This window comes from Pteropus medius, unplaced genomic scaffold (assembly GCF_902729225.1).
Source record: "Pteropus medius unplaced genomic scaffold, Ma_sr-lr_union100, whole genome shotgun sequence".
Taxonomy (NCBI): Eukaryota; Metazoa; Chordata; class Mammalia; order Chiroptera; family Pteropodidae; genus Pteropus; species Pteropus medius.
The window spans coordinates 53760845-53785723 of NW_024344378.1; the positions used below are offsets into that span (position 1 = coordinate 53760845).

Genomic DNA, 24879 nt, shown 5'->3' on the forward strand with positions numbered 1-24879 from the left:
AGCTGAGAAATGGTTTGTTTCCCTTTCAAACACTGCTGCATTCTTCTTGCAATTTTCCTTGACCGTTAAATATTTTATAACAGTCTCATGCCAGCGCTCCTTCCTGGGTTCCCGATAAGTGGCACATTCAACAGGGAATCTTAATGTATGGCAGCAGGTTTCATTTGCACTGCTCCCACAGACGCTGCTACTGGAGTCAACAACCATATTTAAATAACCTCTAGCCTGTAAAGGTATTTTTTCTAATTCTAAAAGCTTTTAGACTGCATCACCAGATTTTTAACTTTCTTGGAGAATTGTCATATCATGAACTCAGTGGAGGAAGGAAAAACTGCTTGATGAATCTAACATTTGCAAGCCAGGAGTTTGAAGAATGCGCTTAGGGTCAGTGCTATGCCTCATCATTTTCCTTCCTTAGGCGTTCCTCCTTTCCATATCTAGAATTCATTGTCCTGTACCAATTAAATCATTCCCATTCAAGACCAGCTCCAACACTAACCCTTGGGGAAGCCTTCAGAGATAACTGTAGCCTGCATTAAGCCTCTCTTTCTTTGATTATCTACTGCAATTATTATCTGTAATAGCCCATTTAGCACTCTTGTTCCTGCAACAAAATCTGTGTCCCCACAGTGTGCAGCATTATGCTGGCAACATGGAAAACCTCCATAAGTAGTTTTCAGGTTCAACTCGGTACTTAAGGGGGAAAACCAGTCATTGTTTTAATTCATTAATAAATTAACTTTCATTGCAAAATCTGGTGTGTGCTCTTTCTCTCAGCTTTACATTTTCTTCCTGTTTGGGCTTTAATGAATTAAGCATCACCACCTCCCACTGTGTGTTTAATTACTGTACTGATTGCTTACTATGGATGCTACACGATGTGGAAAAAACATAAAACTTCAAAGCAAAGCACTTTCTCTGACCTCCCTGGGGATAGAGATTAAAAGCCATAAAAATATAAGAAAACATATTTAACTACATATAACTAGTGCCAGATGAGTGGTCTAGATAATTGCACAGCCCCTGCATTCCCAAGTGAATGGGAACTATTCCTTATGCCAGCAACAGCACTTCCCTGACCTGAGACCTTGACCTTTGGCCCTGTGCTTGGAAGACCCTTCCTTAGCACCAACTTTATCTTAAGCCTAACATTCCTTTACCTTTCATTCTCTCTCTCTCTCCTCTTTCTCCTCTCTTTCTCACTCTCTCTCACTCTCACTCTCGTGCTCTCTCTCTCACTCTTATTTTCTTTCATCCTATAGAGTTAGTTTTTGCTCCTCTCATAAAATTCTATACAGTTTACCTTAATTGCTTTTGGAGCTTTCTCATGTCCTAACCTCTAAACATGCATTCGTTTCCCAGATATTATTTTAAAAAGAGTCTTCGCTTTATGGTAACAAAAGTGTGCATACTTTTCAATACAGAACTTTTAGAAAATGTTCATGTATAAGAAGATTATCCTTCTTTAAACATCTGCTGGGTGCACCTCTGTGTCAGACCATCCATAAGATGGTGGATCAGAGAAGTGAAAAGCTGCTCTGTCTCCCAGGAACTCATGGTCCAGTTAGATGGGAGATTCATGAGCTGACGTGGTGGAGAGAGTGATGGTTGATAGTGAAGCATTTTGGAATGAAGGAGAGCCTTGAAAGACAGATGGGAATTAATGAAAATATTACCCCCCTCTTGGTTTACTGACCTGGACATTTACCCATATAATTTCGAAGACAATAAAGAGCTCTGTAACAAATTTACTTAACAATTACACTCCTAGAAACAGAAGGTGCATTTTGAATTTTAAATACATGAGAAAATATTACCATATACTGTAGACAGCTTAGACAGCTGTCTTAAAAGTGACAGCTTTCTTAAAAGTGATGGAGTTTTTTAAAAAAATATAAACAGGTTCCAAAAATGTTGGATAAGTTAACAGATGAGAGTTCTATATTTGATTGTAAGGTACTCCAAAGTTATTTAAGCTCATAACTTTTATAGTTTGAAGTTAGATCTTATCCATTATCTCATTCTCACAAATGTCCCATGTTTCCCTTTCAGAACAAAATATACAGCTGGATGTATTAGAGCATGCTGAGTCACCTTAGGGTACAGAAAGAAAATAAAGAATTGCACCTTATATTTTATGTTACATTTTACATTCTTGTAATATACCTTCTGTGTTAAATATTAAACAAATATATACACTCATGTACTTATAAGCAGATATATGTGTGTTGAAGGAGATCATCCAACATTGTTAATGTCTCTTTGTTAGGCTATGTTTGGTTGTAGCTAATAGAAAACCTGACTAAGAGTGACTTAGACACAGTATACTTACTCATTTAACAAAAGTGTAGGTGGTTTTAGGGTCATAGAGCAACCTAGTGATTTCATTGAGGAATTTTTCTATCTTTCCATCCACATATTCGGCATGGTGCCTTACAATTGTAAATTTTCACCTCATGGTGGATTGAATTTACCTTGCCCAATGTCTGTGATTTTAGGTGTTTAGTGCTATATGGATACCATATAGTGAAATGCTTGGGTAAATTCTAAGATTTTTATCACTAATTGCAACTTATTTACCCGCAGAAGGATTAAGCCCGACATTACACTACTTTTTTATTATATGAAGTTATTAAAATGTTTAATAATGTTTTCTTTTAATTCAGTCAAGTTATTTTGAGCGATAAGCAGGTGCATTTTAAATTAATTTTGACATTCCCTTGGCTATGGAAATAGACAACCTGAGTACATGGTAAGCCTGACATCTCTGCTCTCTCACCCTGGATGTTTGCAGAGTCATTGACTTGGGTCTCTGATCCTGTGTAATGTGCTAATAGATTATGTGATAGAGAAAGCAGTTGGTAGAATGGGGTGTTAACCACTGGGACACTAGTCAGATAGAAACTAATTGATTGTAATTGCTTTGCCATTGTATTGCTCTTGGAGTTTGTAGCTTGTTAAAACAACTGATTATAAAAGAAGTATCTCACTTTTTTTTTGCTGTAGGTTATGTTAATGAAAAGCTGTTCTTAGAGGAATGATCAGTAAATATCAATAAATGGAAAATAAGAAATTAAAGAAAAACAACTAACTGATCATGAGTTAATATACTTCAGCAGTCAGAGTAGCAGTTAACTGTGTGGTGATTCATATTGAATTTTTTTGCTTGGAGCTTTTGAATTTTAAATATTTCCCATAGAAAGAGAAATTGATTCTGTGTAACTATTTTTCACATACTGTCCTGAATAACAAATCTTCTCTGTAGAGATCTCCTGAAAACCAGAAAGTGTGTCTGTTTTCCAGAGTCTTTTTGTTGTGACAAGGTAGTAGTCAGATATTTTAAAGTGGGAAAAATAAGTTCCCATTGTACAACCAAGAAAGAGGAGATTAGAAATGATTTTTCAATGCTCACAGTATATGAGTAGTATATGAACGAGCGTTTATGTGAACCTGAAGGCAATGTTTGTTTTTGCAATATTCATCAGTATTAAAATGAGTATACTAAAATGATAACATTAATGTGAAATTGTATCTAACATTTTGTTGTAAGATACGCATTAACTTTCATATGATTGTAATTTCTTTAATGATCATTACTTTCATCAGTGGCATTTAAACAGTTAGTGATGTTTGAGTGATCCAATTTATTAAAGAACTTTTTACTGAGCACCAGTTCTGGTTAAGGCTCAACCTCTGGCCTCGAGGAACCCACAGACTAAAGAAACAAATAAACGTGAGCAAATGGTTACTTACAGCATTGAACACAGTGATGTGGGGCAATAAAAGCACTGGAGGGACAATGGGTAGATGATATAAGATCTGAAGGATTTCTGGGTGTCTTCCAAAAAAGAAAAATATGGTCTAGGACGAAGGAACAACGTGACAACTCCTGGTATTTGGGGAAACAGAACAATAGTTAGAAATCAGGTTATGTGTTTTAGGGCACAAGAAGATAAAATTAAACAGGCAAAATTCCACATGGCCTATATCCTTCGTTTGTGTACTAAGGAATTTGGAGTTATTCCTCCAGGAATAGGCCCACTGAGGTACTTTAGACATGGGAAAGACATGAGTGCATTTCCTGTTAGGACAATCACTGTCCCCTTGGTTTAGATGATGAGCAGGAAGAAGCTCGCCGGGACCTCCTGTTAGTAAGCTGGTACGATAGCCTGTGCTTTTGAACATTATCATTAATCTAGATCTGTGAAAAGGAAATGAAAAGGGCTTAAGTTCCAAATAATTTATTCATCTTTGACTTTTTAAATATATATTTTCTTGACTGTCCCAATGGAATTGGTGCTAAACTTTAGTTGCTTCAAACTCTGAAACTAGAATGTCTGCAAGTGATAACAGAGTCTGTGGTCAGTAGATATGTACACATATTTATGGTTAGTTTCATATTTGGGAAGCAGATGTAAACATATAGCTTGATTTTGGAAATGTAAATTATTAATTTAAAAATACGTGTTTAAGATAATGCTAAAAAGTAATAATAATTTGGTCCAGTTAAATATTTAGCAGAAAAATTCTTCACATTTGAGATTCTGTTTTAGACTCTGGAACATTTGCATTTTAATTACATAATAAAAGGAGAAAGTGAAAGAATAATTGGCTTGGCTATTAGCCAATTATAGCTGTAACTAAAAAACAGAAACAAACAAAACAAAAAAAGACAAAACCCCCCACAGAAACTGACATTTGTTTCCACAAACAGTCACAATATACGTTGATCAGATGTTTAATGACATTTGGCAACAATAGAAGGAAAGGAATGTTGTTTCAGTCCTCAATACAACATGTTTGTTAAAACTGAAATTAATGGAAGCAAAGTTGAGATGTTTGAGTGCTGTATCTTTCATCTTTTACTGTTAATGTACCCTCAAATGAGCCTTGTCTAGAGTGATTCCAATTGTTAAGATCTACTGGAGAAATAAGACAATTGAATACAGTTTTGGTCTTAGTCGAGCTGCTATAACAATACCATAGACTGGGTAACTTATAATACACAACAAAAATTTATTTCTCACACTTCTGGAGGCTGGGAATTCCAAGATCAAAGTGCCTACAGATTCAGTGTCTGGTGATGTCTTCCTGATTCATAGAAGGTTGTCTTTTTTGCTGTGTCTTCGCATGACTAGAATGGGCAAGGAAGATCTCTAGGGTCTATTTTATGAGCGTTATTAATCCCATTGATGACCTAATCACCTCCAAAGGCCCTCACCTTCCAAAACCATCACACTGGGGGTTAGGTTTTAATACATGAATCTTGAGGAGACACAAGCATTCTTCAGTCTACAAAGTAGTCACATCCAGTTGCATTTTTTCATTACAGTGGAAGGTTCATGTATCTTTTGAGTCCCCAAGATCAGTGACCATGAGAAGGCCTCAGTACACAGATCCAAGCAAATGACAGGAGCTGGTGGTATCAGAATGCACTCCTAAATGCACTCTCCATGTGTTTCCTTTGACAGATACGACGACATATTCCACAGAACGGTCCGAGCACTTCAAACCCTGCCGAGACAAGGACCTCGCATACTGTCTCAATGATGGCGAGTGCTTTGTCATCGAAACCCTGACCGGATCCCATAAACACTGTCGGTAAGCCACTGCGACCACTGGCACTAATGGCAGGCCCTCAGAGAGGCCTGGTGGTGGAATGGGGTGTTGAGCTTCGTGAATATACTACAGTATGATGCATATAGTCCAGCTGTTTGAATGGTGGAATTAAGAGTCTTATTATGAGATGGGACAAGGCTGGTATTTGGTATTTGAGGGAGATAAAACTGAATGAAAGTTGGTAAGATTTGAGTTTTACCTGACCAAGTAAAGGAAAATTTACTTTTATAACTACCAATTTAATAGAAATAATTATTTACTCACTTTAAAGGCCTATATTTTTGATGTGGGTTTTAGCCACATATACTCATACTCAGAAATAATTCCTTCTTTGGAACCTACAGACTGTGGCATGACAAAGCAAAGTGCTCATCTAAAATCTAGCCTCTCAATGTTTATTGTGTACCAGACCCCAGAGACTGTAACTGTGCCCAGAGAAAACTGCATCTTGTTTTGATTCTACCCTCATTTATTAATTTCAGTACATTGTTTTAACACCTCTGATGATGAAACACTCACCAGCAAGATGTTGTAAATGAAATCATAGTCTTGTTACGGTCTAGGTGGAGAACTACTTAGGGAAAATTCCTACTAGAGATCAGCGAGGTGTTTAATTGACTTTTAGAGACATAAGGTTATATAACTGCTAAAAATAAAAAAATAAAATAAAAAGTGGAGATAAATAGTGTACATATAGACACTGCAGCTTTAAGGCTCCATAGAAGAATCAAATTAGCATCTGAAAAATATTTCCCACCAAGCTTTTATTTCCAGCACTATCTTGGTAATTTGTTTTTCCTTGCAATTGTATATGCTTCAGTGATCATATATATCCACACCCCTTTCCTTCTCTTTATTTACTCTTCTCATATGACACGGGTATTAAATTAATTATTCTGAATCATGAAGCATGGAAAATTATGACTTTTTTCTCTTTCTATTGCTATTATGAAACTTTATTTCATGTTGTTTTATTAAGAAGGCACAGAGAAATGCATCATATAGTTATGAACTTAGATCATGTTAGCGAATCCTGCCTGGCTCCCAGAGCCAGCTTCACTCTATGGGAGGATGAGTTGCCACAGAGGGAAGAGCACAGGTTTAGAATAGCTGATAAGTGATAATAGCAGATCTCTCTAAAAGTTACCACACATCTTGCATCAGGATAAACAACTGTGATCTTTCCACCTTGACAGGATGGCTTTTCATGTTGACTTAGGCAGTGCCATTACATTTACCCTGTTTATAATATTTACACCCCATTTCTGTTCTCTGTGAAACTGGGTTGGGGATAAAGAGGGGTGGGGATGATCCCTCCCCACATTCCTTTCCTCTTGCTACATTTATTAGGTCAGTGCGGACACAGATAGAAAGCACACAAGTGACTTGGAGACAGCAAGGGAAAAGTTAAGAATGAGCTACTTTTTCAAAGCATTAAGAGCTTCTATGCTCTAATGGATACTCAAACACATGTTACATTCACCTTTGCCAAGCTCATGGGATCCTAATATGGAAGTGAGCAATGAAATCAATTAAGTTTCAGTTCCTAATCGATTGATGAAAGGACGAATCAGAAATCTCACCTAGAGCAGTGACATTCCTGATGATATCTTACCCCAAGGAGGGATCAGATCAGGCCCCACCACAGTATACAGGACGGTATGATTCATTTTTTCCAAAACTGAGATGTTGAAAAGAATGGAGTAATTCTTATTCTTTCTCGACATTTTTTTCTCACTGTATTATCTATTAGTTCACGGGCATATTAGCTTTCTAGGGTTGTTGTAACAAAGCACCACAGATTGAGTTGTTTAAACAACTAAAATATATTTTCTCACACTTATGGAGGCTAGAAGTCTAAGATCAAGATTGTTTCCTTCCTAGGGCCATGAGAGAAGGCTACTTTTGTAGGCCTCTTTATTTGGCTGTCTTTTCCCTGTGTCTTCTCGTTTTCTTCACTCTGTACATGTCTATATCCAAATTTCCTCTTATAAGGATATCAGCCATATTGGATTACAGTCCACTCCAATGACCCTGTTTTAACGTAATTATCTTTATAAAGACCTTTTTCCGAATATGATCACAGTCTAAAGTACCTGAAGTTAGGAATTCAAGATATGAATTATTGGGGAGACACATCCAGTCTATGACAGTGGATCACAGGTCCAGAGAAAAATACCTTTCCTTTTGTGTATATGTACATTTCTGATTTTTTAAAACATACACAAGCAGAGATGTATCTATGGTTTAGCTGAAATGATGTACATGTATAATAATTTTGACCATCTATCTTCATATTTTTGTGCATATTTCATCACAGTCAACCTGTTATTTAACATTGAGTCACAACATAGCTAATCATGACAAAAGACCGGCTTAAGACAGAGTTGGAACTCGAGTAGGTTAATAGATGCCTATAAATCTCCTACTTGTGAGTGTGAATAAATCACACATTGCATGTGCCCACTATTCATCTCTCAGGCTTTGCTGTGAGTAAAAGGCTTATATTTGTTCCTGCATCAGCCACTTTGGAGGTTTCCAATGTAGTTATTAATAATGTGCCATTTTGTACAGCACTCTATTTAAGTAGTATGTTTCCTTCATTCTTCTCCATTTGACACATGTTTATTGAGTACTTCCTGTCACCAAGATACATTGAATAAATACATACAGAAATGAATTTAGGAATTAAATGGCATTGCACTCCGTAATGTACTTGGAGTAAGTGAAATAAAATACCTCAAGGTTAAGAAATAAAAGAAACAAGGCAAAGTATTTTCACATGACTGGCTTGCTAACAGGGGCATCTCTGTGATACATTACTAACTGGCTTATGTTTCCAGTTAAATGAAACACAATGTAGCGTATGGGAGCAGCAATATAAAAAAGTATACACAAATCTAGCTCATTACATAGTTTACTTTTCACATATCTCAAAAGATTAGACACTAAAATCTGAGAGAAATTAAGATTACATTTTCCAGTATTTTAAAAATTGCAGTCCTATGGTAAATTGAGTCAAAATTTTTTTTCTATGCCATAAAAAATTGACTGTGATATAACACTTTTCTCTTTATCAGCCAAGAAAGAATAGTAGAAAAACGACCTAGATCATCCCTGATAGAGATCCTGAAAATGTATGCTCAAAAATATTAACAGTGGGAATCTTGTGATAAGGGAGGTATCATGTTTTTCCATTTGTTATTATCTCACTCTTTGGTGTATTTTTCAGACCTTTCAAAAATCCATTTATAGGATGAATAATTAGAAATTATAGAGCAAAGTAAGGAAACTTCCAGAGGCATACAAAGATTCTAAAAATAGCTTGACAGAGGGATTTTAAAGAACAATAAATAAACAGACAAACTTGAATTTGCTGAATTTAAAATAAATTGTAAAGCCAAGGTCACTGGCTAACTGATTAGTGAAAAGAGAACCTACAATATAGTGGAACTTCATTTGGAATAAGGAGAGATTCATAGATAGAAGGAAAACTGAGATGCTGATCATTTGATAAATTTGGTTGACTATCAGGTAAAACAAATCAAAGTTGGATTTTTACTTCCTTCTCTATGCCAAAAGTTCTTAATGAATTTATAAGTTAAGATAATTAATAAGAAAAGTCTTATGGAAAATAACTTTTATTTATGACAGCAATTGAAAGGATCTTTTGAGCTAGAAGCAATGGTAGGAAAAAATTAACAAATTGTCACAACATTGACACAACATTGTTTATTGATCTGAATATCATAAATCAGAAACAACATCAAAAGACAGGTAAACTATCAGTAAACTATACAATAAATATGGCAGAGAATTAATAATTCTCTGAAGAAGCCATGTAGATGAATAAGAGTAACAGTAAAATTAAACCTAAGTAGGAAAATAGGCAAAGGAGAGGACCATACTCTTCCCTTAAAAAATAATGCAGATAATGAATGAACATGAAAAATACTCAGTCTCACAAAGAAATACAAATTAATTTTTTTGACCATCATATTTAATGATTTATAAAAGCAAATACTCTGGCGAGGGTGCAATAGAAACATATTAACTACTCCAGGGAGTGTACATTATTAAACATCTTCTGCAGGTAATGTTTCAGTATGTTTCAAAATCTTTATATTGTTTCTAAGAACTTAGCCTACAGAGATGTATATGTAAATTTACTTGTAAGGATGTTCAACATGGGTTTATTTGCAATAGCAAAGAAATAAAAAAGGAAAAAAGGAAAATCCTGAATTTAGATGTCTGGACATTTCAAAATGTTTTAAGAACAATAAAATGCTCATTATATCAGGTTATAAAATTGCAAAGTTGAACATATAATAGTGATCAAATTCTGAAAAATAAATAACAAAAAAAGTTAATAGGATTTACAGCTGTTTTCTTCTATCCTTATGAATTTTGTAAGATCTCTACATGATACATATATTTATTTATTAACACCTGTTTAAGACATTTGACCCTGCATCTCATATTTCCATTAAGAATGATAGTGTCCTTGTCTCTGTTAAATTAAGGTAATTATAATTCACTTTTATTAGGCTAAGAGAACTTTCAATTGAGCCCTTTCAGATTAAACAATACCAAGTATATTTGAATATGTCTGCTTCTTTTATTAATAATTCATTTATAATCTTTATGGTAATATTTTTCCATGGTAACTTCATGTGATTTGAGACATTAAAAAAAATTGGATTAAATAATAGGAAGATACATCCTATAGAGATGAAACTGGGTTGAGGAAAAAATAACTAGTCACTAGAAACTCCTTGAATCAAAATATTCTGAATCAAAACAGGATATTCTCTAGTATATTTTATGCCATTTCTAGAATTTTTAAGAACTTGGGAAATGGTGCTATCTGTAATATATTTTACTAGAGTGAAAAGGGTAGCCATTGTAACTGAAAAGCTTGGTAGGCATCTGAACGGGTCAAATGTGTTTAAGGGCCAAATTTAAGTTAAAAGGTTGTGTCTTCTGAATTGAAGTTCATTAAATGTTTCACCAGCCTTGCTGGAAAAATGGATTTTCATGACTTTGGAAGGGATAGCATTTGAGCTGAATTTGACCTGTAGTGATCATTTTGGAAATCTATCAAGCAACTCACTTGAAGATGCTTATTAAATCACTTGAAATATGGAACTGCTAGAGAAAGAGGAAAGCGGTCCAATAGCAACCATTGCCCGAGGCAGTACTTCCATAAAAGGGCTGATGGTCTGTGCAGCGATCTGGGTAAAAGGCTCAGAGGAGTTAGTAAGCTGGGGAAGCAATGGACAGAGGAGAAGAGCCCCACCAAGAGTTTACATCCTTATTGTGTCTCGTTCTGCCTAAGTAGGTTTTTAAAATCAAAGCTTTCATTTTTCAGAGAATTGGCTAGACACAAAATGACCATATTTCTATGATTTAGTATATAAAATTACAGGACCATCCCTGTCAGTGCTTTGCTCTGTCACTTTGGAGGTCCATTACTCTTCCACCCAGTGAGGGTCCTCTTTATCAAATGGTTCTCTAGTAAGTGCTCTGAGAGCAGCAATTAATGATTTTCTGTGGTTGAAGCAAGTCAGAATGGAAATTGAATTTTGGCATATATCCCTGAACTCCATTGACAGGAGAGGATGAAGGCTGAAATATCTATAAGTTTGGGCCTAGTGGCAGAGTACCTACAGAATGGAATTGAATAACAGGGTGAAGAGCCTTAAATGAATTTTCAAGTTCATCAGGTAAATGTTCCTGAGAATGTTTGCCACAGCCCAGACATGATTTGAATAATTTTCAATAGCCATGTGCATAACAGGCGGTCTACTGATTGCATTTGACAAGAAGAAATGAGCCAAGTTATAACCATTCATCTCTTTCTTTTCAGTGGATGAAGTTTGTCAAAATTGTCTCATTAGCTCAAAAAGCAAACAAAGAACAACACAATACATAATTTTGCAACTCGATGACACTTTAGGCAGTGGTTTATTTCTTCTGATTTAACTTGTTTGCATTGGACTTGAGCTGGTATTCTTAAAGGTTTACTTAAATATCATGCAAAAGACTATAAAGGCATATTTAATTAAGAATAATAACACATCTTTTAACTAATGCCAAAGATTTTTACCTTATTTTAATGTTTTCTGATTTGTTTGGCAGCTCTACTTGAGAATGAAATGGAGTTTCTTGAGGTGGTTGTTATAATTTAAGTTGTTTGTTATATGAAATAATTGGCATAAATTTGTTCTTTTTAAATAGCTACCTTATATGATGGGATAAGAGGTACATGAGGTAAATGTGGGAGTTCAAGATGCAAAGATCTGAGTTTACAGCTCAACTCAGCTTTGTACTGTGTGAATTTTTTTGCAAGTCATTTAACCAGAACTTTCAGTTCTCCATTAAAAAAAAAAAAAATCTGCCCCAAAAGGTTGAGGCAAGAATTGAAAGCAGAAACATACAAAACTCCAAATGCACAGTAGATATCATGTATGCGATAGTTGTTTCTTTCCTCTTCCTCTCTTCACATTAAAGCCAAGCAAAAGCGTGTTTGCTGGAATCCTGTGAGAAAAATTGAGTGGGTATCATCTGCCTACTTAATTAAGAGGAACTCAGGTTTAAAAGGGGGAGACAACTCCTGCCAAAAGATTCCTGTGTATATTCTGAGGGCCCAGGCTTCTTACTGCCAGTTTGATAGTCTGATAAATTAGCAATGTACTATTATTTCTCCAATTCAGCAATAAATTCTGATTTTCTAACATTTTCTTATTGCTGTCTCTATAGCTTTAAGAGAAAAAATATGTTTTCCCTTTCCTACTTTATCATTGTAGCTTATTATAATTGTATTAATCATTCACTTTTGAACTGGCTGGTTAGATTTGGTAGTCCTCCACTACTGAGCAGACTGACAGATTACACACATTCTCTCTGACTCAGCTTTCTTATCTGTTAAATGGGGGAAATAATATTATAATACTACAGGATCATTGTAAGGATTGATATAGGTAAAGTAAACAGATAGTGAATTTAGTGGAGTAAATGGAGTATAATATGTAAGGTGCATGTGTTGCTATTTTATCTGCACAGCTTGAAAATAAAACATTTAAATTAAGTTATATATACACACAATTATATATATGTGATTATATTTAATTAAAATATATATTTCTAGTTGCTCAATGTATTAAAATCTGAGTGACCATATAGTTATCAAAATTCAAAAATATTTAAGATGCAATGAGCAGTTTGAATAATTCTTCTTTAAAATAACATAAACCAGGAACACCCCCAGCCAAATAGGACTTATGGTTTCCCTAATTGTAATTCAGATGAAACTCAAATTCATAGAAAAGCAGACCACCAGTTGCTATGTGTTTTTCTTAATACAAATTTCACACGATTGTAGAATCCCTGTGTTGTTATCCCCACTTTTTCCAAATCACCTGAGAATTCCCTGAGTCACTAAGTACAGGCAGGGTCTGGATGAGAAGGCAGAACAAGGGGGCCCCCAGATCTCAGTGTTTCTCCACTGTACCCCAAATCTGTGGATGTACATATCAACAACGAATTAGTGTTCTACTTAGTTACATACATACCTAGCTATTATTTGTGAAAACTAAGAATGAGACAAGTGGACCAAGCTCAACTTGTGTTATTGAAACTGAAGGTGGTGTTTCTGAATTTCACCTTGGACTGCATCTTTACAATTCTATTTTTTTTTTTTTATGATCACAGCTATTTCGGTGGTTTTATGAATATCAGGAAAGCAGTAAGCTTGAAGCAAAATTAGTCCTATGCACATACATGAGCACACACACATATATAGTATATTTATTAGGTATCCAGCATCATGCAGGGCACTGAGGTTCAAGGGTAAACAAACAAAAAAGGCTCCTTCCTTTATAAAACTTGCTGATAGTTGGAACACAGAGAAGTCAACACAATCTAGTATGATAGGATTTCATGATGGACAAATACTGACAGTCACTGAGCTCCAAAGCCCATACTTGGTATAGCAGGGAAATCCTTACCAAACTGGTAAACTTAGAGGAAATGTCTTCATCTAGTGTATTTACATATAAAACTCAGCGCACACTTTAACAAATAAAAAATTAAGAATAAAATTAAAAGAAAAAAGTGAAAGCCTTAAATGTGGTATGAGGAATATGTTATTTACAAATGTATGTCATATGTGAATTATAATAGAATATGTTTATAGATACATATGTCATATGTGAGTTGTATAGAATGCACATTTAGTCCTAAGCACACAAAAAATATGTCAAGTATATACATTGTTTCCATCATTTTGCCAATGTTTATTAAGCATATTCATATGTTCCAGGTCCAATGAAAGGTCATAGTGATATAATTATAATTGATCTCAGAAAAACTCATAAGAGAGGGATTGAGATGGGCATTTTCTAGTTCAATTTAATGTGACAAGCCCTGTGATTTATATCATCTATTCTATATGATCTATATGTGCATAGCACATATCCATATAAAAGACTGCAAAAACCAATGGTCTTGAAGCCAGCAAAAGCTTGTGAGAGGAAATTACATGAATTTGTTTTTGGAAAGATGAGAGCCTATTCATTTCTCATTTTGAAGCCTGCTTTGGCTTTTTGGCAAAGGCATGAAGAGTTGAACTGCTATTGGAGAACATTCCCTTCAAACTCCAGAGAAGATATTTCAAAATTATTTTAAATGCAATTAAAAATAATCAGTTTCATATCATAAATTTCTTATGCAATTGGTCACTTATTTTCCAAATTATTTTCTCTTGTGTCCAGATGGTTCTCAAAAACATAGCAGGACATGATGACATTTTTCATTCTATTCCCTTCACCTCTGAAGTTTTATGAACAGACAAGAATAATGGTTTTCCAAACCTAATAAGTGTCACATTGATTAAATTATGAAATCAAGATTCTTTTTCCCTTTTCAAAAATTATGATTTTTATCTACATATATGGAGTATTTACGAAGACCATTTAATAGCTACAATCTAAAATTAATTTATTAACATCTTGAGTATAAGAAATGATTTTCCAGCACTAAAATTTTCCTAACAAATTAAATATATCCATTAAAGGGCACCTTGATCTTCAGTCATTGTTGAATTACTCAGGAAGAATATAAGGAAGCGACGTCTAGAGATACTTATTGGTATGTTCAAGTAAACTGCTCTACGTTTTCCCAACTGAAACATATTTCTTTTCTCTAGCAGAGCTACTGTGAGGTTCATAGGAGATCAAAGTAAGATAACCATGTACGGTTTACCTTATAATGGCTCAGGTAGCATTCTGGTGTTTCGGCTTATACAGTGACATGTACATACAGCAGAACCCAAAGAAGGAAATATTGTAATAATTCCTAAAACAGGGTGGCTTTTTAATTTCTCAAAGACTACGTTCTGATTTAAACACGTCAGAAATGAAGTTAAAGCTAACATCAGGGATAGAAGTTATTTCAACAGAAGATTTCATTAAATAAAACAGATTCCAGGCTTTGGGGCAGAAGAGGCTCCTAGATGGGGGTATGGAGAGACTGAAAGGATGCCAGGAGACCGCATGCCCTCAGCCTGGCCTCCTTGGAGTCCTTTGACAATAGTGATGCCAATGACCTTATGCTCCTGAATGGCAGATATTCAATTAGGAATTCTCAGCTTTGAGCCTCAGGAGGGAGGGGTATGTGTGTCAGTGGGTGGCTCCACCGCTGGAGGAAAACTATTCTCCAGGAGTTTTAAAACAGAGGCTAATTATAGGACAGTGGAGAGTGAAAAATACTAGGTTGGAAAGAATTAGCAGAAAGGATAAGCTAATAAAGCATCTACTTTAAATAAGCTCATAATTTTGCTACAGTTTGGGGTATTCTCCTGAGCTAATTTACAGCCACAGTTGAAGTCACACGGAAGGAAGCCTTACTCCCTGCAACAAGGTTTTATTTCAGTGCTCTGGAAAGCTCTTCCCATTCTGCCTGGTTAGCATATGTGAAAGAAATAATGATTATTTTAATGATATTAAATAGCAGCTTTGATCTCTTTCCTCCACAAGCTAACCAAAACACTATCTGGGTGTATGAAATGATTCATTTGTGAGTAAAACTTCTGTTTCTATTATAATATTGTCGTTCACCTACGTGACTCTCCCACCAGGCTGTGAGTTCATCTTTGCTTCTAGAAACTGCCACCTACTCAGTAAAGATAAATTTTATAAATGGAAAGAACCCTAGATAATATCTACCTCCCGCATTTTTCAGAGGACAAAACTGAAGTGTTAAATGGGAGACAAAAAATGCTAATAGCCATCTTCTATTTCACACCTATTAAGCACAAGGCAGAAGCTTCGATTCTTTATACACTACTTCATGATTGCCTACCTGTCCTCCTATTAAATCTGCAAAGGAATATTGTGTCCCTATTTGATGTAAAGAAAGAAGCTACAAGAGAGAAGGTAGCTTCTTTAAGAGTGTTCAGCAGCAGGACTGAACACCAATCTCAGTTCTGTTTGACTTTCAAGCTCTTGATCTTCCAACCTTGTCAAACTTACTTTATAGTAAGAATCACTGATGGAGATGGTTAAAAATATAGATTCTCAGGTCCCTTCTCTGAAGCTTCTGATTCAGGTTTTGAGATGGCACCCAAGACCCATACATTCAGGTTATTTCATTATTGAGACCAATTTGGGAAGCAGTGAATGAGACTAGTGATTCTCAGATGTTAATGAGTGGATGAGTCTTCTGGAGATTTTGTTCAATTGAAGATTCATGTACAATAGGTCTGGGATAAGGCCTGAGATTGTGTATTTCTAACAGTGTCTCAAATGATGCCCATGCTGCTGGCCCATGACCCATACTTAGAGCAGTGAGGAACTAAATTATGCTGCCCAGCACACGATGAAACCCCTATCCCCATACGAGAGTTTGGTTTTTTGTTTTTTTTCCCTCACAATTCTGCTGCTAGGATATATCCTCTACCCATATGCAGCTCAATAATTATGTCTGAGAAAGATTTTCTGCACATATGTAAGAATACATTTGTGAAGCTTCTAGAAACACTTATTTTTCTCTAGTTACCTTACTAGTTCACACATCTGTCAAATAAGAATTCCTGGTACATGCAACATGGTCCTATGCCCATTTCATCCACAACATTATAAGCCAAATGTCTCGTCAGGTTTCTGTTATATTAGGGAGCTATTATATACCATACTTTCTTTTCATAGGTTCAGGCTGGACAAGTAGTATTTTCCCCGAGGAGCAGAACTTTCAAGGTGGTGGAAAATGTTCTCTGTAACATTTAGAGAAATGGATACAGCACTTGTTAAAGGTTGTCAATAATCACATCTCCCTGGAAATTTAGTTCATCCAAGAAAATTTATCTGAGTTTTTTTTTTTTTAATTATTCTCAAATAAGATAGCCATCATGTGTAAAGATGACTGAATGCTAAGCAAATTTTACAGTGGAAGACTAGGTTTTGAAAGGACAACTCCGATTTATCAAAAATGATGATGTTTTAAATCGAGGCTTTGTTGCTTCCTAGCTGTGTGAAATTTGGTAATATCTTAGCTCCTGTGGACCTGAATTTCATCATTGTGAAACAGTATGATTGGAGATAATTCCTTAGGTCACTTCCAATTTTCAAATTGGGTGAAGAAACTGAGTGATCTCTTGAATTTTCACCTGTGTCAGTAAATACTGTTTTACTGCATTCCCAGCAAAGAAAAGCAGAAGGATTTCAAAAAGAGCAACCATTTCCAGAAGAAAACATAGCTGTGCTGTCTTTTGAAATACAAAAGATGAAATGCTAACTTAAGAAGAGCATGACTGTCATAAAAAAGGCATAAAGGAAATCTATTACTTGACCATGTCAATGCTTTCAGATTGGCACATTCATGTACCCACCTAAAGATTTTTTTTTTTTAATTCAGATTCTGATTCGATAGGCATACTGTGGGGCAGAAATTCTGCATTTTTAAAATGCCTTTGAGTGTCATGATGTTGCTGATTGTGGACATGGCTTTGGGTAGAAAAGGCTCTATGCCCATGTGCTTTAACCTTAGCTGCGTCACCCAGGGAGATTCAACATTTGGATGTCCAGGCCATACGCAGAATGAACAAATTTGGATCTCTGAAAGTGGGGCTTAGAGATGTATATTTTTAAAGCTGCTTAGGTCATTTCAATGGGCAGCTAATGCTGAAAATCACTGGTCTATACTGCTGCCATAAGCCTTCTTTGCCTTCCAGCTCTCCAATAACTTTGGGTTCTGTTATATCAATATATATGTATATACACACACATATATAACAATGCTCGTGGAATTCAAAACAGGTACTTTACCTTCACTTCTACCATACCAGTAGATCAAATTGACTATACCAAGAGGTAATGATGTTCATCTGACAGTCTTTTCCAGGCTGTGCCTACATACTTAGAGAATTCTTTGGTAGTCTGTGTTAAGCAGGCCAGCTTTGTATTCTGCTCCCTGTACCCTAGCACCACCAACACTTATGGACATATTTCCATACGGCTACATGGGATTCCACATTATCACTTTAAAGTTACCTATTATTGTACTAGGCATGGAACTCATATTTAGCAAAATATTCCATGGCTGTGTGTATAGACGATTTTTAATTGTCCTCCCTCTCTCCCTCTCATGCCTTCTCTCTTTTCATTTTTTCTCTTCAATCCGCATTGATTGAGCACTCTTTGTCAAGCCTGTGCTAGGTGATTCACTGACATGTGTGCACAAATGGAGTACTTCTTTGGAATTGAAACCTAGAAATGAAATTGCTTGGCCCAAAGATATGAATAGTTTCACTGCTTTTGAACCAGAAATATCTTGCCTATATTGGGTATTTACACTTCTGTTTACTAATTTAACATATGTAAGCTTGCCTCTCATTATTATTTAATATCTATGTCTTTGATTAATGAACAGTTAATATTCCTTATATGAATATAAAATGAATTTTTATTTTATTTTTACTAAATAGGTAAATTTTTGATGGTAAGAGAGAAAACCAATAAGGAGTATTAAGCAAGTGAATCAAATGTTCATCTTATGCATGTATTATGTATTTTGATCTATAGTAGGCACAATAAGTTGCCTTGTAGCAAACGTTATTTTATTTAAGCAGACCCTCTTAGTTTTGCAAATATGAGACAGGCATGTACTCCCACCCCTTACCCCCAGTCCAGGAGGTTGAGGGTAAATGGTTTGTTTTTGTCTGTTTCGTGTGTGTGTGTGTGTGTGTGTGTGTATTCATTAGCCTGCTCCTCCCATAGAACCCCTGGGATACAGAATTCCAGAGAAGAATGAAAAGGTATATAATAAGAAGCTCAAGACCTTTTAGGAGAAAAGAGATCTAGAATCCATATCATGATCCTCCAAATTCAGTGTGAAGGGAACTTGTCTGGGAAAAACGGAGTGATTGGATTAAGATTTTCAGTAGGAAGGAGCATCAGGAGCTCCAAAGGTGAGCTAACAAGGAGGAGGCAGAGAGTAGTGGTGAACCAGACTCGAATGACAGCCTAGAAACTGAGCTGATTTTGTATTGTCATAGTGGAGGTGGAACATTCTATCCTGGCTTCTTACTTTGGGCTTTTGAGTAGAAGTTTTAAAAAGTCCTATAATTCTAGGAAGCAGAGAAACTAACCCCACTCTCCATCCCCCACTAGGTGGGTATTTCTGTAAACAAAACTTACACATTTTTATGGATTAGGATCCTTTTGAAGGGTTACCACTTTCCCCAATGCCACCTTGTGGCAGAGATTACAATGACACTTGTAGCTGAGAGAATTTGACCGTCTTTTTCTTCCACCAGGTGTCTGAACTAAGAAGTAAAAAATCTCTAAGATTTGGACAATCAAATGAAAGGGAAATCTTGGGCTTTCAGCCACTAACGGTAGTTGGGGGCTTAAGAACTTTCTTGAACTGTTTATGGAAGACTATTTTTTCTGTTGTTTTTCTTGTTTGTTCAGAAAGATCACTTTAGTTACAGGGGAGAGAACAAATGAAAGGAGGAGTTCCTACCTGAATATTAAACCTCTTGTACCCAACCCAACATCAGCCTGGAGGAATTATAGAGAGAAAGCATCAACACAGGGAAAACATTGTGGGGAACCCCTGTGAAAACCCGCTGGAGGAGATCGAGTGGGTTTTGAACTTTTCAGCATGTGCAATCCAAAGCCTAGATAGAGTAAGAGGCAGCAGGTGTGGCCCTGGGAATAACAGGGGAAAGGAGCTGTTGAAATTTTGCTATGGCTGGTGTACTATAACCTGGTGTACTGGTATTCACATCAAGGTGGCTCAAGCTATAAGGCTGAGGCCACCAATATGGTCTGGATGGGGAGCAGTAGGAACGTGGGGGAATACTAATTAGACTCAGGTAATCATTTTCCCATTGTTCTTTCTCCAAACTACCAAAAATGATGGGTTACACTGAAAGGAGTGGTTCTTCCTATAAGGATGCTTTCCCCCTAGAGGAAGTGAGGATGAATCCTGGACCTGAGGAATGGTTTGTTAGAGTGAGCTCACATTAAATGTGGTTTCCTGGCACCTGGGACTCTCACTTCAAGCTCACCCATCTCTATTTTACTCTTGGAGGTCTGCAAGTATGAGAAAGTTGAGCCTTGGTCCCTTCTTTATTTTCATTGTCTGAAAAATTAGCTAACACCCTTGGGGTGAAATGAGCTTTACATACCAAAATAGTAACAGAGAAGCAACACTATTAGAAAAGAATTAAAGAAAGCCTTTAGTCCAGGGGTCACCAACCTCCCCCGCCCCCGCCAGCCATGGACCAGTACTGGTCTTTGGCCTGTTAGGAACTGGGCTGCATAGCAGGAGAGCAGCAGGCGAGAGAGCGAAGCTTCCATGTGTTTGCAGCTGCTCCTCAGCACTAGCATCACTGCCTCAGCTTCGCCTCAAATCATCAGACCTTAGATTCTCATAGGAGTACTGGTCCCTAGTACTGCTATAGACCCAAGAAAAGGAGGCTTAGGCAGTGATTGATAGAAGTATTGACAGTGAGGATTTAAATAGGAAATACTAGATAGATTTGCAGGAGATAAATCACAAGATTTCTTTGCTAATGAAGGAGGAAAGGTAAGAGGGAAAGAGAAGATTCAAAGGGATTGCCAAATTTGTTTTGGGCAGCTGGGCAGTATCATTCACTAAGCTAGCAAAAAAAAAAAGAAAGAAAGAAAATAAAAATTATATCACTCCATCATTTACTAGTTTTAAGAATAGGAAAATTCATTTAACTTTTTTCTACTCAGTTTTCTTATCTGTAAAATGCATGTGATAACAACAGTACCTGCTTTGTAAAGGATTAAACTTGAACTACTAAGCCAGAACACATGGTCATTTCATATATCAAAAAAGTGATAAAACAGCAAAGTCATTATTGAAGAATATTTTCCTTTCTTGTGTTAATGTGCTCCCTATCACAAGTATTTGTGTGTGTGTGTATAAATATATGACCTATCTCTTAGATATTGTTTATGTAATCTTTCTTTTTGTATGCTATTTCACATTGCTTTAATTGCTTTACTTTTGAGTGGGTTTTAATTCCTGGCAGTAAAATATTTTTTTCTCCATTGTTTTACTTTATTCAAATATGCTCTGATATCTTTAAATGAAAAAACAAATACATTTCATTAAGTTTTACATTTGTTTTATTTATATTACTTTTATAGAAATATAAACTTTATTATATTTATAGAATGCAGATTAAAATTAAAAAAATTTGCAGTGACAATCTCTAGGGGTTAGTACTATTAATATTTTTGCATGTAGTCTTCCAGTCTTGGCTACAAATATTCATCTTTATATTTTATTTTCTTCTCCACAAGTATGGTATTTCTGTGCTTTTATTCAACTGTTCCTATAACACTTCCCTTCATAGTAGATTTCTATATGCCCTCATCCATAGACCATATTGATTATTTTACCTTGTACCTTTTTATTGCTTAACTAATATATGATATCCCTTCTACTGGCTTTTTATAATGATATGATAAAGGTACTTATTTTTATACTTTTATACCTATATACCTTATGAACTAAACATTCTGTTAGGTCTCATTTGAGTTGCCTTTTGAAGCCTTGTAATCATGCAATATGAATATAATGCATCTTTTATTTTACAGACTGCTGTAAAGTTTTATTATTTGGTTTTCATATACTATTGTATTGATCCAGCAGTCCAAAACAGTATTAAATAAGATAAAACTTATTAAAGGTATCTTTATTTTGTGTCAGGCTCTAAAGATTTTGTCTACCATTTTCAATATATTCTTTTATTTGGTATAGATAAAAAATTATGCATAGACCTTTTTATCAAAATGCAGCTAATGGAATGCTTTATTCTCATTAAGCTATTCGCATGGTGTATTAAAGTAATAGTTTTACTGGTATAGAAATATCCTTGTATTCATAGGATAAACTTAATCCTATTGTTTAAAATCAACCACTAATAATGTACTTAAGATTTTAATTTAATATTCATTAGTAAAATTGGCCCGGCTTAATTTTTTATTAAGTTTCTTTTACATTAGATATTAGTTTTACTTTTATTTCACAGAGTAGCTTTAAAAGGCTCCATTTATTCCCCAAATTTCAGAGCAATTTGTGTAACAGCTGTATTAAGGTTGCTTTATGTTTTAAATGAATTTACCAATAAATGAATCTACTAGGACCCTTTACAATAGGATAGTTTTTTGACAATTTACCTAGTCATTTGTCTTTTTTATAACTCAGGCCATTATTGCCCATTTATTTCATAGTTTTATCATATGAATGAAATTAATCTCTTTCCTAAATGTTTAGGTTTTCTTCCCAATTGAATGTATTTACCAGGCGATTAAATATGTTCTCAGAATTTACATTTTTTAAACATGTTTTTTAATAGCACTCTTTTTTGTGTGTGTAATTTTTGGTTAAATTAGGTTAAAAGCTTTATTTTCTTTTTCTTTTTAATAATGAAATGCTTCACAACATGATCGTTTTTTGCGAGCTGTTTGTAATTTTTTTTTTAACAGGATGTTACTGTTACCCTGATTTACTCCTTGGCCCAATTGTTATTTGGCAAAGAGATTAAAAATATAAAAGAGGAGAATATTGTTTAAAATTATATCGCAAAAGTTTATGTCACTGTAATATGAGATTGTGATCTATAAACACAAAGACCATATTCATACATGTACGTAGCTAAATATGCCGATTTTGGAATGAATAAAGATTTTCATCATGGCCTTTCTTTTTCCCTAAATGTTTCTTTTTTTTTCCCTAAATGTTTCATCAGAAAGACAGTGCATTAACTCAAATTTGCGAATTTCAAAATTTTTCTGTTTACTCTTGTTAATAATGTTGCTCATATCATTTAGGCCTTTATTTTTACAAATTACATGTGTTCGTGATAATTTCTCTTCCGTATTTAAAAAGTTATTTTATGGCATACACATTAATCTGCTATTCATTTCAAATAAAACGTTTTTGACATAGTTAATTTTGACTATAATTTTATCACTACAAGTTGTCATCACTAATACCTTAATTCCATTATATTAATATTGACAGGCTTATTAAAGTTTATTCACATTTCAATGGTCTGTTTTTTTCACCATGTAAGACATTTCTGATTTTTAGATTTTTCTTTACACATAGCTCGCAGTGAGATTTGTTTTATTTTAATAAACTTTGTATCTGTTTAGATTTATTCTGTTAATTATACTTATTTTTTTTCTCAAACAATGTAAACCAACAATAATGGCTACACAATTCTCTTGAAGAAAAGATAGAGAAAAATAAATTCTGGAACAAGAAACATGCTTTTAGTATTCAAAGTGTATAATATATCATTCACTGAGAGGGAATGTCACAGAAACTGTATGGACCAAGCACCTTTTCCAACACGTTACTCAGAGCTTCCTCTCAGATTAAGCATAATTAGAAAGGAGAGATCCATACAAAGAACAAGGGATGATGTTTTATAGGCAAGTAAATTGTAATACTTCACCACTAGTGGGAATTGCTGCTGTGAAGTTTGAAATTATATGACTACATGCAAAGATAATATATGAATTTTATTTAAAAATGCTTAATGAGGTGTGTCCATAAAATGAATTGCCTTAATGTAAATTGTAAGGAAATAAGAGCTGTAGCTTAACCAAAAGTAAACAAAGAAGGAAGGAAGGAAGTTAAGACAGGAGAGAGGGAGAGAGGTTAGGGAGGAAAGAGGAAGGAAGAAAGGAAAGAATGGAGGGAAGATGGTGGAGGAAAGAGAAAGGAAAGGAGGGAGAGAGGGAAGGAAGGAGAAAAAAAGCCCAACATAATGTTTTGGATATTAAATCACATTTCTACTTCCTAGTTATCTTTCTCTGTACATCCATTAGTTTTTGCAGTCAGAAGTATTTTATTTTAAAACTGCTTAATCCAAATTTTTTATATATATTGAGTAATACTAGCAAATTGTGATTAAGTTGGAGAATAAAAATCATGTCATTAAAATAATTTTTCCACAAGGCTTTTACATTAGATATAAATTGTTAGATAGTTAAAGCATATTTTTAAAAACTTATATCCTCCATTAATCTGCTATTTCTATTATAAAACAATAAGTCTAACGTGTGAACATTTTTAAAAGATAGTGAATATTTAGATGAGGAAGAAAAGGTTTTCATAATAGCTATTTGTAAGCAGCAAAACTTCAATTATCTAAATCCTCAGGCATAGAAACATTCCTTTGGTGTTTGCATAATACATATCATTACTTTTAATGTGGCTCCTTATTAATGGTCTTTCTTATGCAAGAAGATAAGGAATGCAAACATTAACAATAAAATGTCGTGAGTCTATTTGGACATTAAATTGTTAATTGCATATTTGTCTAATATCATAAATAAGGGTGAATAGAGCTTGAGAATGAAATACTCAACTTGTCTCATTATGTTATCATAAATTCTCAATTTTGGTTTAAAGTATCGACAAGAGTCTTCATAGATGCATTTTCAATTTTTCTCTTCTTTAATAATTTCCGATTTTATCTAAAGAATTCTTATAAGATGTTTAATCTCAAAGGTCACGAAAAAATGTTATTGACTCATTTTAAAGATATTGTCGCTACTTTGCTTTATGCTCTGAAAGATCCATATTTTCAATGTCACATTAAAAAAATTACCTATCCTGCAATGTTTTATAAAATCTCTTCTCTGAAGCTATTGTTATAAACACAGGAGTTAGTTCAATACTGGCATCTTTTTCCCCTAACAT

The 24879-nt window shown here is 34.8% G+C and overlaps 1 protein-coding gene across 5 annotated transcripts in view; it reads left to right on the plus strand.

Moving 5' to 3' along the window:
* The window catches only part of NRG3 (neuregulin 3), a 990054-nt gene that overhangs the window by 433878 nt on the left and 531297 nt on the right, over window positions 1–24879 (plus strand). For all 5 annotated transcript variants that reach the window (XM_039872262.1, XM_039872258.1, XM_039872257.1 and 2 more), the window contains exon 2: window positions 5472–5601. In XM_039872262.1, the coding sequence (XP_039728196.1) occupies window positions 5472–5601 (130 nt within the window). The remainder of the gene's footprint in view (window positions 1–5471; window positions 5602–24879) is intronic.